Source organism: Caloenas nicobarica, chromosome 1 (assembly GCF_036013445.1).
Source record: "Caloenas nicobarica isolate bCalNic1 chromosome 1, bCalNic1.hap1, whole genome shotgun sequence".
In the NCBI taxonomy this organism is placed as follows: domain Eukaryota; kingdom Metazoa; phylum Chordata; class Aves; order Columbiformes; family Columbidae; genus Caloenas; species Caloenas nicobarica.
In genome coordinates, this window is record NC_088245.1 from 121,067,391 (window position 1) to 121,086,226 (window position 18,836).

Below are 18,836 nucleotides of genomic sequence, written 5' to 3' on the forward strand. Positions count from 1 at the left end.
CAAATTCCCTCTCTGTGTCTGCACTGCAAATGCAATATTAGACAACTGCAGTTGCGACAATGAACTTGCTCCCCTTACGTGCCCGACACGTGACCTGGCACTTTGGGCAGCAGCAGCTCCTCTGACCTCGGACAGAACTGACCAGCAGAGGACACGGTCCCCATAGCCCCTTCCCAGGGAAGAGCCTCCTGCAACTGGGGATTTGGCCTGGCCTGGCTGCTTTTTCCTGAGTGTCTGGCAGGGATTGCGTCTGGGGTTTCTGTGATGCAGGAGGATGCAAGTTTCTCTCTCGTACCAGTTTCTTTTGAGAAAATTCATTCTTATGCACGGAAGGCTGTTTGTATATCTAAGAAGACTCTGCTCGGTGCAGCAGTGCTGTTCTTACAGCTCTCCTCTGCCAGAGAGGTTGGTGTTCAAAGCAAGGGGAAAGTTGCAGCGAGGGACTAGCTGCAGGGGGGAAGGAGGAAAAATATTAAACCCCTATGCCAGCCTCATTGTAAGACCCTGCCTGAATCCAGAGAGATTTTCCTCCTCTCCTTTCTCTCTCTGGACACAAAGGTTCCTGACAGTTGGCAGGAGAGAGATAGATGTACCGATATCATCTGACAAAGATTTACATTTTTTTTTTCTAATGAATAAGCATAAATTAAATCAAGTGCACATTCAGTAGTCTTTGGAGCAGAGCTCTGCTTGGGCTTGTTCAGGTGGTGATGATGGTTGTGCAGTTCATCACCTGGGTGCTATGATGGAAAATTGCCCCTTATGACTCCTTAATGCATTTTTTTTCTATTGTCAGAGGAGTCAAATTTTATCTCATTGACTAATAAAAAAAAAGGTACAGAAAAATGAATGTTCCCCTTGTGAAACTGGCAAGATTTGATAGAAATGGTGTGACTAATATGAGGCCAGTTCTGTGTGAATGAGGGGTGGACAGCACAAGTGAACGTATTTTGTCCTAGCATAGATCTACATTATAGGTGAGATATCTACATGAACCAAGACAACAGTCAAGAGTTCCTTTTGTTTTGTTTTTTTTTCATTAGTGTGACAGCCAATAAGACAGTGCAGAATAGTGCAAAATTGAAAACCTGTTACGGAGCAGAGTTCAGTTTTCTGACATATTGGTGATATTGCTCTTAAATGCACCATGCTCTATGCATTTGCCTCCCTGCTGCTCAGTATTGTGAAGAAAAATAGTGATAATCTCTCTGCTTATGAAAAGGGGAATGAGAAAGTTCCTGGAGCTCCTTCTTATTATCCAGCATATCTAAATGCTGTTTCCCAGATGAATCGTATCAGTATAATTGCCTTTTCTGCGTTAGCATTTCACTTGCAGTGTCATGAATGCAAAGTGTTCTCCTCCACATGAAAGCAGCATGCTGTTTCTGCGTCTTTCAAAGCCTTGCTAGCTGGAGAATGAGGCCATCTTTGCTCTTAAATTTGCTAAATATACTCCCTGGAAGGTTGCAAAGTTGGCTAGAAACCGACTTTGGCTTCCCTGTGCTCAGCCCTGGTTGTCTTATGGTTTCTTACCATTATTTTACCATTGGTGATAGTGGAAAAAAGTAACTATGGTATCGCGCACATTTATTTTGCTTTTTCTGGGATCTGTGGGAATCAGTGTCCTAAATAAAGAACCATGGAGAATTCCATAAGACAGCCCAGGTCTCGTGATACTGCTGTCCCATAACGACTGAAGCTAGCAAGGCTATGGGATGCAATTACAATGAGAGAAAATAGCTTAAGTTAGCAGAGCAAGGCTGGAGTTTTTCCTCTCCAAGATAAGGCAGGCACCGCATTGCCCCACCACAACTTCTTCAGACACTCAAGAAACCCATGTTTAATAGCAAATTTTTCAGTTAATGCTGAGCTAACTCATAATAATCTTGTTTAGGTCCAAGGGATGAGTCTGAACAATGACTTTACCCTCTGGACAGAGGACAGTAGTGGTCTGTAAGGCATCGGATGACAGTGTGCAGAATTCTTGCTAAGGAAAAGTACACACTTCCCCACACACAGTCATTTCCACATGCACAACCCAGCAAACAAAGACAAAAGAGCAAAAAGAGGACTAATAATGAATATTCAGTGTAATTCTGACATCACTGCAAAACCTGTTGCCTAATTCTATCCCCTCCGCCATGAGGCAGAGGGGTCCTTGGATTAGAAAACCTTCAGAAATTTGACCATAGGACTTCTCAACTTTCTTTCTAGCCCCTCTTTCTACTGGTCTGTGTACCAGACAGAAATACAACAGTCTAACGACAAGTAATGTTTTCCACATATGTCAATTGACTGGAAAATGCTAGATGAATTCTGAGTTAATCACTCAATGATTGACAGCCATGACCAATTACCATCAGAACCTGTCCCTATAGATCACACCCTAATTTAACAATAAATTACTTTAACCTCATACCTCTATTTGCAGTGATTTCCAGGAAACATTACTAACCATAAAGGAATCCTCCCGTGAGTTAAGTAATTACCCTGGAGAGCTAGCTTTCACTCTTCAGCAGTGGGAACAAATGGCATTTTTAATGAGCCAGGTATAAATAACAAAATGAATGCTGTCAAGCATCAATATTTACCCCGCATTGGATAGAATTGCTAACTGAATTAACTCCTTTGCAGCAAGGGGCTGGGTTTGCATGCAATTATAATCATGACATTCTCATTTGATGCCTTATTAGCTTTCTCAATACACTATAAAGAGAAAATGCAAATTCAGAAATGTCACACTGAGTGGAACCTATCTGTCAGTTTTCTTACATCTTCCAGAAACACCTGTACAAATATAAAATTGAAGTTCTCCTTATGTGGTTTTTCCAACCTGAAGTAGCTAGCCACAAAGCTAAGGAAATTTAGACTCCAGGTTTTCTGGCTTATCTTTATAGGCAAAGTTTTGTAGCAGCATAATATTTACCTGTTTAAATGCAGTAGAAACAAGATTAGGGATCCATCTATAAAGATCAGCTTGCTGGACAAGGGGGTTTCCCTCTGTATTGTGCAATAACTTTTTCTGTGGAAGTTAAGAAAGCTGATCAAGCACTGGAACTGTCGTTCTACTGGAAATTCTAACATTTTGGTTGTTTTGTTTGAAATGAGACCAAAAAAAATTCATCATAAACCAGAAGTTCTGGAGAGAAAAGAATCTATCAAAATGTTTCATTTTGTCTTTAATACTATATGTAGTAATTTCCAATACGATTTATCTATTTCAATAATTTAACTTGAATATTCTCCACATGCAGTATTACAAATATATTCCAAATTATATGTTTTTATGGTTTAAAAAATATTTTTAAATATTTTCCTGTTAACAATATTTCGTTGTGCTGTTTTATTTTGCTTTGTTTTGTTTTGTTTTGCTTCTCCAGGAAGCTTTAAAACAATTTATTCTAATGTTAAATGCAGCCATTTCTATTTCGTTTAAGTACAAGCTTATGTGTAGTATGTTATTCTAGCAAGTGTGAAGTTTTTCGCATTAGTATAAGAGCACTTCCAAAGTTGGAGAACATTGGACAGTGTAAGGTGTGTTTGAAAAATAACATATGCTCACGAAATTAAAGCAAGCATGCAAAAAATATTGTTAATGTTATGTCCAAGATTTTAGCATTCCCTGGCTGAAGTTTTTTCCATGTGATTTTAGAAAGGAGGTTGGGTTTGGGGGTTTTTTGGGGTTTTTTTTGTCTGTTTGGTTGTTTTTTTCTCTGTGACCATTTTTGCTGGTTTATATAGATAGCTGCTGTAATTACAGAGATAGATATGTTTTTACAGACTGCAGTGCCAGATAGAGGTCTGAGCTGTTGAGGGCAAGGCTGGGGATACGGACACTGTGTGGCCATATGTCTACTCACACATCACACCACCAGCTAGACTTGGGTCACATCAGAGACTACGGCTCATTTGCTCTCCACTTCATTAAATTCACAGCTCTACTGTGTATGTCCATTAAACTGTTCATATGCGTGTTATTTATACAGTGAATAATAATTTGTCATTAGCTCCGTGTTCAAAATTGGCAATTTATAATAATACATTGTTTGGCAATTTCACTGGCGTGGGCAGCATGGAGGCTGCTTCCTAACACAAGGTGTCTGTCTCTGTCCACACAGACATGGTCACCAAAGCGACATGCTTCCCTTTTCCTTGTTACTCATCCATTACACTAGGATGACCCAGTGCCTGCCTTGGGCTGGTCTAACACATCTTGGGTTTCCAGTTCCAGGTCCCCCCGCTGGTGTTAAAGCAGCTGCGGCTTCAGCCTCCACCGTCTTCGTCTCCTGGCTCCCTCCCCTCAAGCTGAACGGCATCATTCGGAAATACACTGTCTTCTGCTCACACCCCTACCCCACGGTAAGTCCCACAGGGCAATCACAGACGGGCAGCACTGCCATTTGGGGCTGAAACAGTGTGTTTGGAGATACTCAGTACTTGGTGTTCTCCTTGCTGCTTCTTTTCCTGCTGTTTGTTCACCCTAAGCCAGGGTGAAGGAGGATTCTGGGGCTACAGGGGTGACTGAAGGTTAGTTTTGGTTTTTTCCCACCTATCAAACTTTTGCACTGCTTAAGACCTATTGCACAGTGCCAACTCATAAATCATTTCAAAACTCATAATTGAAATTGAGTCTCTTTTAAGGTGTTTTTGTGGGGTTTTGTTTTTATTTTGTTTGTTTTGTGGTTTGGGTGTTTTTTGTGTGTTTTTAGTTGGTTTTTTGGGTTTTTTTTTGGGGGGGGGGAGCGGGTTGAATGTACTCAGTTACCTTTTACAGGACTAGCTGCAAGAGCCCTGTTGTAGCTGGAGGCATGTTGCTTATATCCCCATACTTAGACATGTTTTCATCTAAGTTCCTGCCTTTTTGGCTTGAGTATTCATGTGTGAAGGAACGTAATGACTTATGAACAAACATATCTGCTTGTGAATAAGCTTATTTATGCCTGGAGCGTTTGCCCACTCTAGGTCCACATGCTATTACCTGCTGAGAAAGTGACAAGAAAAAAATTGAATTGAATATTAGTTATCTTTCTCCCTCTCTGAATCACAAAGTAATCTAGCTGTCTTTAAACACAAGAGCCAATTGCTCTTTGTAAATACCCATGCATATTTATTTCAATGTACATTGCAAAAAGTACTTATTTCGTTTTTACCCACAATTTTGATCTAATTTTTAAGCAGGACTTCCCATCAAAGGTAGCATTGCAAGTTGCAAAATGCAATCTTCGTTTAATAGATAAGGAAAATATTGTTCCAGAAGTAGGAGGAGTTTGACAGGGAAATTTCCAAAAGTGCCTCAGGCTTGTTTTCAAAGCTGGTTGAGAGAGAGGAAGGCCAGAGGGTAGGTCTGAACGGGAACCTGTAGGCAGACACAGCCTCATCCAGCCCACTCTTCCAGCAAGTGACCTAATTTTGTAGGTAGTCAAGGTGAGACGGGGCAAAACAGACATTTCCGTTGATGGCTATGCTTGAACTCATGCATCCTACTATAAAGAGGGTTTATTAGTCACATCCAGAGCTAAGGGTTGGTTTGCTTCTTTTATGTTTGGGGCTATTAACTCCTAACTCCATTAATTTAATAATTTTAGCCATGCAAACCAAACTATCTTGAGCCTACCGTTTAAATGTAAACTGCACAGAGATTTTTCTATCATGGTTCGTACATTTCTATGGCACAGAGTGGGTCAAAGAGGTCAGAGTTTACAGCACTGAACCTTGATGATTGGGTTCTAGTCCGAGTGGGGACCAAGTGCTTCTCTGGGGGGTTGGAGAGGACACCAGGTGGTGCTGCTGGCTCTTGCATTACTTACCATGCACCAAGCTGCAGTGTTTGTTCCTGAGGCTTTGTGAGCAACATTTTTTTGTATGCTTACATCACCAGGAAAATAAACATCCTTGGCTATTTTTTTTCCTCTAATATGCAGTTCTCTCATATACAAAATTATTTTTAAAGCCTGTTGATTATATGGTTACCTTTTGGAGTACCTCATTGATGGACAATGACAACAGTAGTTACTTACTTCGCTGGTCTTGACCTGTACTGAATTTTACTTCTATATTATTGAGGTGTTCATTATGGCATGATGTGAGGGTATCAGTATACAGCTTAGCCCAAGGTAGAGGCACTTGGAAGCGTTCACGTTTTCTGTTAACTGTTAACACATGCATGTGTAGTTATCCTGTTGCTGCCTGCATGCATGAAGGGATATATGCACGTGTGTACATATAGCTATATATTTGCACATACACATATGTGTGTATATATATATACACAATATGTATCTATGAGGACAGTCCCTGTACCACTTCTTGCTGGTGTTTTGCAGATCAGCATGAGTTGTGACTTAACAGAGCGAATCTTCTTTCAGTCCTTTGCGGTGAGTGAGGTGGTAATCACACTCAGTGGTCAGTTTCCAGAAGCCAGCTTGGACATCTCTAAATAAGTGCAAGACCTCAGGACACTTCTAATACAGGATGCACTCCCCAAACTTTATTTCTAACTGAGTTATTTGTTATCTTTTATCCTTAAAAGGATTTTGAATTAAAAAGTTATTTTATTCAGAGCCAGCTTTGCAATGAGAAAAGTCTGCTGCAGATGTGCTTGAATGCTAACACCCCTGTGCAGACACAGTCTATATAGACTAAGGAAGTTCTTGTGTGATTCACTGTTGGCAGAGACAGTTGATAGAGGAAGTGGTCCTAAATTAGGGCGAGGAGGGGAATAAATAGAAGACCTGTGTCTTTGTCATCTGTTCCATCACCATAAGTAGCAAGTGCTGTAGTTGGAGGTATAGAGCTATAAAAACTTTCCAAACAGACTTCTTTCAGTCAAAGCCTTGGTTGCAGAAGAACTTTGCTACAAGTCTGACATTTAAACAGAAAGGCACATTCAGTCTTTAAGCATCAGTGAAGAGAAAGAGAAAAGGACAGCAGTAAATGTAGACTTACGGGAAGGTTATATTGTTTGCAGATTATATTTTACAAGCAGTAAGTATATGCTGAGAACAAGTCAATACAGTAAATTTTAGACACTTAGGCTAGCAGGACAGTCCTTTATAGAAGAACACTGCTTTGATGTTTAAGTCGCCAACAGGAAAACAAATTAACTCTATTGGTCCTATTGTGCATATTTTTACTACAAAGCACAACCCCCATATGACCCTGACATATTATAACATGAAGATTTGCTACTTTTTACAAAGTTCAGCTGTTAAAACTTCTTCTGCCCCTGTACAGAAGAATTTTAAATATTTTGAGTTCCAAGCACAATATTTGCCTGGGATATTTCAAACCATAAATATGATTAATATGTGAAAAATAGAAATTATTCTCCACTGCAATCTATTCTCTAGCCAAGATGAAGGGCAAGCAAGCATCCAATGTCATACTGCTTAATTATTGTACCTATGTTATTGTATAGCCATTATTAGGAAGAACTTTATTTTTACTCTGCAAATATAGGAAAAAATAGAGAAATTTTGTAATGGGTCCTTCATTCTTCGAACATAAGAAATAAAACATACCAGAATTTAAGTTAAAATAAGTATCATCTATTATACTAACTCACAGCCCACATTCCCACAGTTCTTGACTCCGCTTCCTCCCACATCCATGTCCAATTCATTGTAGGAGTTAGCTTCTCAAAACCACCTGTAATGGTCCGATGTTGGACAGCTTCCTTCTAGGTGTGCTCACCCCTCGGCAAACTGGCAGGGTGCTCATCACACTTATTCTACCCAGGCCACAGGGAAGCAACAGGTGGTGTATTCACTGCAGTGCAGGCTGCCATCCCATCCTGTCAGTGCAGGTTTTCCCAGTGGTGCCATAGACATTGCACATGGTTTGAATCCTGGCAAATACACTAGGGTGGTTCAGCTCCTGTGCGGGGGTTGTGGAAGGAACTGACTTAGGTGGCTGCTCCATCACCTGCTGCCTTGGGTTGTGTATGTGTATTGCTAGTGCTTTTAAAAGGGCAACAGAAAATGAGATTTAGGTGATTTCTGGGGGGAAAAAAACAAAACAAAACAAAACCCACCATGAACGACCTCTTGTTGGATTCAGGTCAGTACACTACATAAGGAGGAAGCAATGGGATTAGATTAAATAAAATCTAGATATCAGAAAGTGTCCAGAAAAGGTCATTGTGACACAAAATGACACAAAGCATTCAATGGCTAGCCAGCCCGGGAAACTGTAATCTCAGAACAGGTAAAGAGCAACACAGAAAGAAGCACAGTGTGTGCTGAAGGCGGGAGAATGAAGGTTAAAAAGAAGAATTTCCTGGTGCAGGAAGGGCTGAGAAAATGTTAGAACTGACAGGGAAAGCAGAGAAAGGTTAAGAGGTGAAGAAGTATAGACTAACTATGTAATTTGGGTGTCAACAAACAGTATGACATCACTCGTTCAGAAATAAACGTGTTAAAATCTGTTTTGCCTTGTTGATTAGAAAAGTGCAGTCATTATTGTTGTTGTTGCTGTTGGGGTTTTGTTGATGGTGATCCATTGGTCAGTCATTCACTGATGAGACCAAACATTATAAACAAGCTTATCCTGCTGTTTCCAACAAAGCAGGTCATTAAATTTTGCATCAGTCTTCTGTTTTCTCCATGGGATGCCTGGAGATTAATGGAAAGGAGTCATGAATATAGAACGGCACTATAAAAGGATAATAACTGGAGACCACTCTCCTCAGTGATTTTCCTTTTCAGGACATTGTCAGTTTGTTCTTGTCTTCATTCCGCTCACATTAAGATGTGAAAAAATATGACCTCGCTATCACTGACTGATTGCCTGACAGTGAAAGCTAAAAGCAGAATTTATTTGGGCAACTGTGCACAAAAAATTTTCGCATGTTAAAGACAGACAGTACTGCCAATGGCCTAAAATATCACAGGAGTTTCATTGGAGCCTTTCTCCTGTCTAACTTAGGAAATGACCTGGTGGCAATCTAGTGTGTTTCTTTTTCTCAGACAGTTGCTCATTAGCTCTACTAGTGTTTGGTTTCAGTTTTTGTATATATATTTTGGCCAAGTGGATTTCCGTTTTTAAATTTCCATAGAATAACAGAATTTAGGTTGGAAGGTTCCTCTGAAGGTTGTCTGGTCCCACCCATTTCTCAAAGCGAGTTTAATTACATCAGGTGGCTCAGTGACATGTGTAGTAAAGTCTTGCACACTTCCATGCATGGAGATCTCACAGTCCCTTTGGACCTCAGTTCCAACATTTGACCATGGCCTCACAGTATTTTTTTTTCTCCCAGTTGATCAGAATTTTTCCACCCTGCAGCTTCAAGCAGAGCTTGGCTCCATTTTCTCTGTATCTTTTCATGAAGTATATGGAGATGACATATATCTCCTGAACCTTCTCTCAAGGCTGACAGACAGCTGTCTCAGCCTGTCCTTGTTGGTATGCGCTGTGCTTGAGCCTTCTGACCATCCCCTGACAGCCCTGCCCTGTGCTTGCTCCAGTATGTCTGGGGTTTTTTTATACCAGAGGGCCCAAGACTGGACTGAGTACTTAGACACAGTCTCACAAGTGCGGAGTAGAGAGGAAGGATCACGTCCCTGGACCTGCTGGCTACACACTTATGAATGCAGAGCTGCTAGTACCAGACCTGCATTTCTTCAGAGCTGCATCTTGGACAGTTTGCCCTCAGGCTGTACTAGTGTGGGGGGTTATTCTGTCCCAGATGTAGGACTTTATATTTGCTCTTTCTGAACTCCATGAGACTCTGGTCACCCCATTTCTCCAACCTGTCTAGATCCCCCTGAACAACAGCCCTGCTCTCCAGCAGATAAACTATTACCCCCAGTTTCAGGCCATTCACAAACTTGCTGACAGTGCACTCCTCTTCCATCTCTCAGATCAGTAATGAAGTTATTAAACAGTATTGTCCCAGAAAATTCCCAAGGGACACTACTAATTACTGGCTTGCAGCTGAACTTTGCAGAACTGATCACAAGTCTGAGCCTAGCAGTGCAGACAATTCTCCTTCCGTTTTATTGTTCACTTATTCAGCCTGTATTTCACCAGTCTGATGATAACAAGACTGTGGAAGACTGGGTCAAAAGCTTTGCCAAAGCCGAGGAATATGACAACCACTGACCTCTCCTTGTCCACAGTGCCAGTCACCTTGTCATTGAAAGCAACCATGTTGGTGAAGCATGATTGGCCTTTGATGAATTCATGTCAACTCTTCCTTCCTCTCCTTCTTGGGTTTAAAAATGGCATCTAGCAGGATTTGCTAGATTACCCATCTCACAGTATCGAGATTAGGTTGGCCAGCCTGTAGTTATCTGGATCCTCCCTCTTGCTGTTCTTGAAGATGAGTGTGGTATTTGTCTTTCTCCAGTGATCAGAAGCCCCTTTGATTGCCATTGCCTTTAAAATACAGGCAAGAGCAGCCTCACAATGTCAGCAGACACTTCCTTCAGCACCCTCAGATGCATCCCATCTGGTATCATGAGCTTTTGTATGTCTAATTGATTCTTAAGTGCTCCCTAATTCAATCTCCCTCTACTGTGAGTACAGCTTTGCTCCCAAATACTCTTCAAGAAGGTTCAGAGACCTGGAGGCCCGAGGGCAAACCTTACCAGTGAAAACTGAGGCAAAAAAGTAATTGAGTACTTTAGCTCTTTCAAAATTCCTTTTCACTAAGTACCCTGCCTCATTGAGCAATGGGCCCAAATTCCCCTTAGCCTTCCTTTTGCTGCTGATGTACTCAAAGAAACCTTCCTTCTTTTTGTCCTCAAAAAAACCCAAAAAGGTGTTTGAGTTCAATCAGGATCTACATGTGCATCCATACTGGCTTTCTGCCATGCTTGCTCAAATTTCCCTACACAGAAACAGACCATTCTTGTTCTTTGAAGAGCTTGTCCTTGAAGATTAGCCAGCTATTCTGAGCCTCTTTGCCCTTCAGGACTGTTTCCCATGGGATCGCTTCTCTTAGGATCTTGAACTTCAGTCTTATGGTGACAACAGCCAATGCTGTCATAGACCTTCACATCTTCAACCAGTTTTTCCTTGTTCATGGGCAACAGGTTCAAAGATCATTTCTACTGATCAGTTCAATCATCACCTACATCAAGCAATGGTCTTCAGTAGTCTCCGGAAATCACCTAGGTTGCTTGCTTCCAGTCTAATTGCCCTTCCAGCAGTATTCTGTGTGGTAAAAGCCACCCATGAGTACCAAGATGTGTGCTTGTGAAGCTTTCTCCAGCTGATTGAAGACAGCTTCTTCTACCTTCTGATCTTGATCACAAGATCTGTAGCAGACACTTAGTACTATGAATATTGATCTGTCTTCTGATCCTTAACCATAAGGTCTCAACCCTCACAGTCCCATAGTCGTAGGAGACAAAGCTCTGACTGCTAGACCAGCCCTGCAACATCAATTGACTCGCTTCTGCTCAAGCCTTCTCCCTCATCAGAAAGTCTGAGGAGACACCACCTGGGCCCCCTGTTCTTCACTCTCATCTCTGAAACTCTGTTATGACTCTTGATATGGTTCACGTTGACTCTGACACTGTTGGTGCCTACATGGAAAAGCAGCAAGGGAAAATAGTCCAAGGGCTGATAAGCCTTGGCAATATATCCACACATCTCAGATCTTAAAACCTGTCAAACCAAAAACTCCCAAGATATTAGGTCAGGTTGGCAGACTGGTGCCTCCATCCACTGCAGGACGGAGTCTCCTATAACAATCACATGCCTTTTTCCTTTTGTGCAGACACTGAGATGGCCATGATGAATCCTCTGATGGGTCTTGTTCATCCTCAGTAGTGTCTAGGGAGTTATACACACTCTGAATTTGCAGATCTGCAAGTGGAACAGGAGTCTTTTTTGTGTTGTCAGAGGTCACAACTTCCAGCCTTCTAATATCCTGATCACCACCTTCCACTACCTGTTTGAGCATGTTCTCCTGCTGTCCTTCCTTCTTTGTGTTGTGTGACTCCAGTTCTCATCACCACATGCAGTTATGAGCTGAGTTGCTGGGCCCCTCTGCATACCCAGTCTGATCACTGATGCTGCAAGGGCTCTACTAGTCAGCAGTGCTCTGGCTTCCCCCAGTCACAACAGGTCCCCTCTTCCAAAACTATGACGCCACTCAAGCTTTCCCCACCCAAGCATTCATCAATTAGCTTTGTGAGCGCTGTTATTGATACAAACTACTGCTGCCCACACCACCCCTCCAGCAAAGGGGAGTGTAACAGGGGCACCCCAAAAGTCAATTTTAGGCAGACAACAAGTTCCAAAAGAGACTTTATTCTAGCTGGAAAAGTGTAGCAAATAAACCAATTAGAAACGGGGTTTATACAATTATTTAGCACTTCGACAACATAAAATACAGATTCAGATATCAGTTGAGGAGATTATCGGGGTATGACAACATAAGAATAATGAGACTCCACAACGTTCACACATACAAGAAACAAAACCAGAGGCCTCTCACTCCAGGGTACCCACAAGAAATATTCACTCGCCTGGGTGAGGCAAGGGCTCACACTTGCCTGGGCTAGGCAGGACTCATTCAAGGATATATCCAGTAAGTAACCACTCACCACAGGAGAAGGTGAGGTGCTCTCAGTCCTGGGAAGTCTCCTTAGACGTTCTCCCAGTCTAAAGGGAGGGCTCCAGTTCACAGACCTGCTGCTCCAAGAAGACCACTCAAAGGAGGTCTTCAACTGGGACCCTATTTTATAGCCTGGTCAGATCTGACTATGGGCATTACAACATTGTCCAGAAGCTTCTCAGCTTCCCTGGGTACCTCCTTTATTAAGGACCCTGTCAACTGACTGATCTTTAAAGTATACTTATTTTTTCTGTGATAAACACACTCTTAAGACTTCTAGATTTGTTGCTTTTTTTAGCTTTTGGTTTAAATGCACTAACAGGAAGAAAAAAAAATACATGGTTTAACCTGCTGTCAAATTAAACAAGCATATGATGATGGCACAAGACACTGTTCGCAGGTACATTCTGTCTACTCAGTCCTGTGGCAGCAGCAGTAGTGACTAGTCTATTAATCTGTTTCTTGCATCTCTATGCACTTTTTTCTGTCAATCTGTAGAGCACCATAGTGAGGGAAAAACTATAGTCAGATTCCCCAGTCAGGGTGCATTACAATGGGGTTTTTTTCCTGTTCAGTGGAAAAAGTGGCGTGAATTAGACTTTTTCTCCAGGTTTCCTTCTTCTCTTTCATAAATTCATAGTCTGCAGCCTGCTGACTCTGGTTACGTAGTTTTCATAAGGTCCCAGTGGAATACACTTAGGACAAATATCATGGTTTTTTATGAAGTCCTATATGTTTGAGATACACTTCCCAACACAAAAACATGCAGAATCTTCCAAAAAACACCTGAAGGATATTCTTTATAATGTCTTACTGATATCCTATCAAAAGTATACACAGGATGCTCTGGGAGTTGCTCTGTGAAAGAAGAGAGTCATCTCTTCTCTATCTCTTTAATTTATAGACTCAAGGGGGGATTCAGATCACCTGACTTTAGATATCTTGAAGAGAGACACCTATGCTGATTCTGGGGTCATCAAGGCTTTTCTTTCATTAAAGGAAATAAGCTAAATGTCTAGGAGAAGCTGGATGAATCTTCTTCCAAAAGCTTCCCTTCTCTTTGTTTACTCCATACATGGTTATTGTAAACCAGGTGATAAGCATCTTAAACTAGATGACGTGAAAGTATATATAATCATCTTAGACTAGATCTTTAAAGAGCAAGAATTAGCCGACATGATTTCCCAGCATCCAGGTATTTTCCACACCATTCTTTCAGGCAGACTCAGGTCTTGTCTTGATTTTGCATGGGATGTGCCCAAAATTCTCAATGTGAGGCAGCCTTGCATGGTACTTTCTGACCCCTGGTTCCTCTCCCATTTTAAAGACTTGAATAAAAGGCATGGAAAATAGAGGAAAAGCAATTATAAGCCAGATGCAATTTGTTGTTACACATTGTAGAGGCTTTAATGATTAAAGAGATGCTGAAAGTCTCTTTAAATAAGGACAGAGGTAACTGACAAAAGTTGGCTAAGTAGATGAAGTTACTATTGAGTGGAAACTTACTTAGAGTCAGCAGAATCTGTAAGGTTGAATTTAAACGATATGTTCATTGATTTTTGTACTACAAGCAGTGTTTATCACTGTGTCTATACAGTACTTTTTACAGCATGAGGATATTTATGTTTATTAATTCTTGTTCTTTATATAGCACAGAACTAGTGTATAATTATGGGGTTATTTTAAAAAATTATTTTGAATAGTATTTAAAATATGTCTTTTTAAATATACCGCATTTACTGTTTACAGCTTTTTCATAGTTATTTCACAGCTTTGTTACCAGCTCCCGAACACAGCACATTCATTCTTTTAATTACTTTGTCAACTTTACATTTTTTGCCTGTCCTATTTTTGTCATAGAGCAGATCTCAGGAGAGATGGGACAGAGTAGAAATTAATTCTGATGATGTGCTGGCTTGTACGATTTTTAAAAGATCTCCTCACAAAACCCTACTGAAACAAATTTGATATTGATTTTTTCATAAAACTGTGGTTTTGTCTCACTACCTAGTCTCACATACAGGTACAACAATATAGTCTAACAATAAGTCCTTGGTGTCAGTTGCATGTATTTCAGCACGTTTGAACTCATTCCATTCCCTTCTGTATCATATAAAGGACAGAGCACTTGGGACCAGATGGTGTGGTACAATTTGTGCGTTGATTGAAATGCTTTGGACAAACCTGGTGATTTTTTGGAGCCAACAAAGAAGGACTCCTGGCAGCCCAGGGGGTGGTCTCCTGACCTTCCTGTGGGCACCAGCCTGTGACATGACATGATGCTTCCCTGATCATGAGCCCGAGGAGGCTGACGGACTCTCTGTGAGCTGCTGCAAAGGGACGAGCAGGTGTACCTCAGTGGCTCCCAAGTAACAGATTTCTTGACTGCATGGTATACCTGGAAGTACAGGCAGCAGGCTGTCTTCCAGACATAAATCCTGGAAATGGGTTTGAAAGCTTTTCCTGCAGATGGGAAGACAGGGAGCTGCCTCTGCTGCTTCCAAAACTTCCGTCTTTCATTTTCTAACATTTCAGTTCTGCATTTAAGAAAAAAAAAAAAAAATAAAAAAAAAAAAAATAACATTTTGTATGGAAGCTGCATTCTGTTGTGGGCACAGTTTCTGTTTACAACAGTTTTCTTCAATAATGCTGAGTGAAAAATAGATGTCATGTTTCCAAACATGAGCCAAAATAGCAAGACATGAACAGAAGCCATTATATGACCAAAGTGGCATCCAGAGTTATACTGAAAACGGGTCCAGGACTGGTGGTCGTTTGCAGCCCCAACAGTCTGTCCATCTGTGAAAGGAAGCAATGCAAAACCCAGGAGTCCTGGAGAAAACAACTAGTCCATGACCTCAGGCACAGTTTCACATCTTTAGAGAGTTCACTGAGAGGGCACATCAGTGGTCTGTCTGCTCTATTCAGGGATGCAGAACTTGAAGTTCGCTCTTTATAAATACAGTAATGTATTGATTTCATATTAACCCAATTTGCTTCTGGTTAGAAACAACTTGTCATAGCCTCCACTACTGGATAACTTTTCACGCCAAGAGACTCTAAAACGTCATCTCCAGGAGCAACGAAGGCCTGATGTAGAGCGCGGTAAACAATTCTGTGATGGTGTTGTGAGAAAAGATGGAAATCTCTGTGTTTTGACCTTGGAGAACTAAAAACTTACTTTAGTTAGTGATGAGACTCAGTGGTCATTGTTGGCCTCATCTGTAGTGCTGATTAAACAAGGGCCAAGGAGCAGCACCTGGCCCCAAGAGTATGTGACATTGACTGACGTCTGCATACACTGCTTAGCATTAGCCCCTCTAAACCAGATTTGTTTTGAAAAGAGCTATGTGGTGTAGTACAAAACTGAGACAGAGATCAAGTTAAAAAGCAGTGTGGATCATCAGGGTGTAGTGCTCAACACACTCCCTGGCTCTCTCCCATTTAGTAATGGAGACAAACCCAGAGCATAGGATGCGTGTTTATTGAGAGAAACCTAGCTAGGAAAACATGGTTTCACTGAGACAGCTCAGACTAGATATAAAATTGATTGCCCTTCTGTAGGTGGCTATGAAACCAGTGGTTTATTGTTGTAGGCATGAGAGAGCAGCGTAGGTCTCTCTCTTGAGTTCGCTTTTGTTTGGTGGTTCCGTTAGTGACCTGGATAATGAAATAGCAAGAGTGCCTATTAAGTTTGCGGAGATATAAGGCTGGGAGGGATTGCAAATACACCGGAGACAGAACTAGGATTCAGACAAATCTTGATGAACTGGGAAATTGGTCTGGAAAAAAATAAAATGTAGTATGGGTAAGTGCAAGAAAATGGATACTGTGAATAACCAACTACAAAAGTACTGGGTAGAGAGCAATTGTCTAGATTCCTCAGAAGAGGATATTGTGCATCCCAAGATGAACATTAGCTGCCTTTATAATCCTTTTATGAAAAGCCAAATGCCACACCCTGGGATTGTTGAATACAGGTTTGGAAACTGTATCCAAGAAGGCTATGGACCACCATTAGAGAGTCCAAAGGATAACGGAAGATATTATTAGAGAAACTGTTAAAGAAAAATGTGTTATCTGGGCGATGTTTAAAGCATTAGGCTTATTGAATTGTAAAAAGCTAAGGGTGGGTAAAGGAACGATAAAACTTCATGTAGGTGGAAGACTGGTGCAAAGACAAAAGTAATAATCTACTCTCCGTCTTCCTAATAGAATGCAAAAGAAGATATGGGCTTAAACTGCAGCAGGAAACTCAAGCTAGATTTCAAGAAAGCTTACTTATAATAAGAGTAGTTAAGCAATGGAGTAGGTCTTGCAGTGTAGGGAGTTGCAAAATCTCCATTTATTTTAAGTCTTCAAAATCAGGTTGGAAAATGTCTGTCTGAAATTGTGCAGATATATTTGAACCTAGTTTAAAGAGAAAGGATAGACTTGTGTGAACTCTCAAGGTCTTTCCAGCCCAGTTTTTAGATGATGATATAGCTGTATTTTATACCTAAATTCATAGTGAAAACATGCATGCTGCTCTAAGTCGTATATACAAGTATTTTTAATTTTCAAAATGAGGCAGGCAATGTACAGGTATGTGGCTTTTATACGCTCTTACTTCACGACACAAACCACAAACCTGGGGTGTTTCTCACCTTTCACTCTTGTACTTAACTCTCCATATGGCTTTTGCAGTTGATCTCCAAGTTTTCTTGCAACTTGCAGAGAATGAGGAGATACAGATCCTCAGTGCACCTATTTTACATCAGAAGTTGTGTAGATGCAGTTGCAGGCAAGGTGCAGGCTTGCTTTGGCTGAATAATCTTTCAGTGTACAGTAAATGTTACCTGTTACCTTACTTCCCTGCTTGGGAAATTCCCTGATTGCTTGGAAAACTATTACAAACATATTTTTCTTCTAAAACATCCTTTAGAAGTTTTCCCAGGCTGGGCTGAAAAACACAACAAACAAACCAAAAAAACATCCAGAGGCTTCAGAGTTTATGCACATTGCCTATCTAATTGCTTTCTAAAGGAGTCAGAAATGCCAGGAGATGGCATACTATTTCAAAGCATACAATGTACACCAATAGAGTTGAAGTTGCATCAGAGATGCTCCCTGCAGTGGCTGGCTGTTCCTTGGCATCTCTTGCTGTTGCCTTGTTTGAAAAGTAGATTGACTGGACCCTGATACAGAACTTTGATTTCTTTTTATTCTTCACAGCCCTTGCTGGCTTCTTAGAAGCTCAGCCCTGTATATGCTTCCTAGGCAGTGTGCTAAAGACAGAAGAAATATTAACCCATCATCTTTGAACCAAATTTAAAAAAGCAGTTAGAAAAAAAATCCCTTAAGCGTGCATGTTACTTCTTTTGGGATAAAAAAGAAGTATATGTTTCATAATGGCACACGTGAAGACCAATATGTGTCAAGCTGACGTTCCTTTAAAGTATTTCTTATTTCAATTGTTTAATCTTCTCTTTGCTGACAAAGCTCCCTTTTTTTCTTCTTGTGTAATGAAAGTCTCTGGCATGTTAGTCTAATTGAAATGACAGGCAAAAGTTGAAAGTAAAATCGATTCTTTGTCACTGGAGCATCTCCAAGTATTTAAAAGCCAATGTTAGCTGAGGAAACAGGAGGTGTGTGTTAACCAGCTAGAAACCAAAACCGCTTGTGATAGCAGTTTGTTCTAAGAAAATAAGGATCATTAATTTAACGAAGATAAATTTACCAGATTCAATTAATAAATTAATTCCATGAATAATTGAATTTATGCTTGGAATATCTACAGTTGCAAATGTGTGAATGATGCTGGTTCTCTGCGGGCGAAAGAAAGGAAGTGGAGACAAGGCATTTTAAAAGACGTTAGAGAAGATAATTCTATGTTTATTCCATCTTTGAAGTTCCGGAGATTTTATTGGATTTTTTCAGTTTTTCTTTAACTTCAGTCCCTCAGAACAGGAGCTCTTAATGCCAGTGCTGTAGCTCCAAGGCTGAGATTTCCTTTTCTGCTTAGCTGCTCACCTTACCGCAAACCTAAAATCTCAAACCAGATTTCCCTGAGCTGTGTTTAGCAATTGTGTACAGAGTATACGTCTGTCTGACTGTCCCAGCCTCTGTCACTGCAGAGGGGAGAAGAGCAGCGAGGCATTTCATGCAGGAGATCTGCAGTATTAGGAGTGTCTTCCAAAGGCAGCCATGTATCCCTTTCATAAACCACGAGAGTCATGGAAAAAACAGTGGAAATTTAATCCGACTGTTGCGTAGTGGAATGAAAGTT

At 40.9% G+C, this 18,836-nt stretch overlaps 1 protein-coding gene across 2 annotated transcripts in view; it reads left to right on the top strand.

The window, feature by feature from the left end:
• DSCAM (DS cell adhesion molecule) overlaps positions 1-18,836 on the top strand; it is a 400,267-nt gene that overhangs the window by 319,012 nt on the left and 62,419 nt on the right. For both annotated transcript variants that reach the window (XM_065635636.1, XM_065635626.1), the window contains exon 19: positions 4,226-4,359. In XM_065635636.1, coding sequence (XP_065491708.1) covers positions 4,226-4,359 — 134 coding nt within the window. The remainder of the gene's footprint in view (positions 1-4,225; positions 4,360-18,836) is intronic.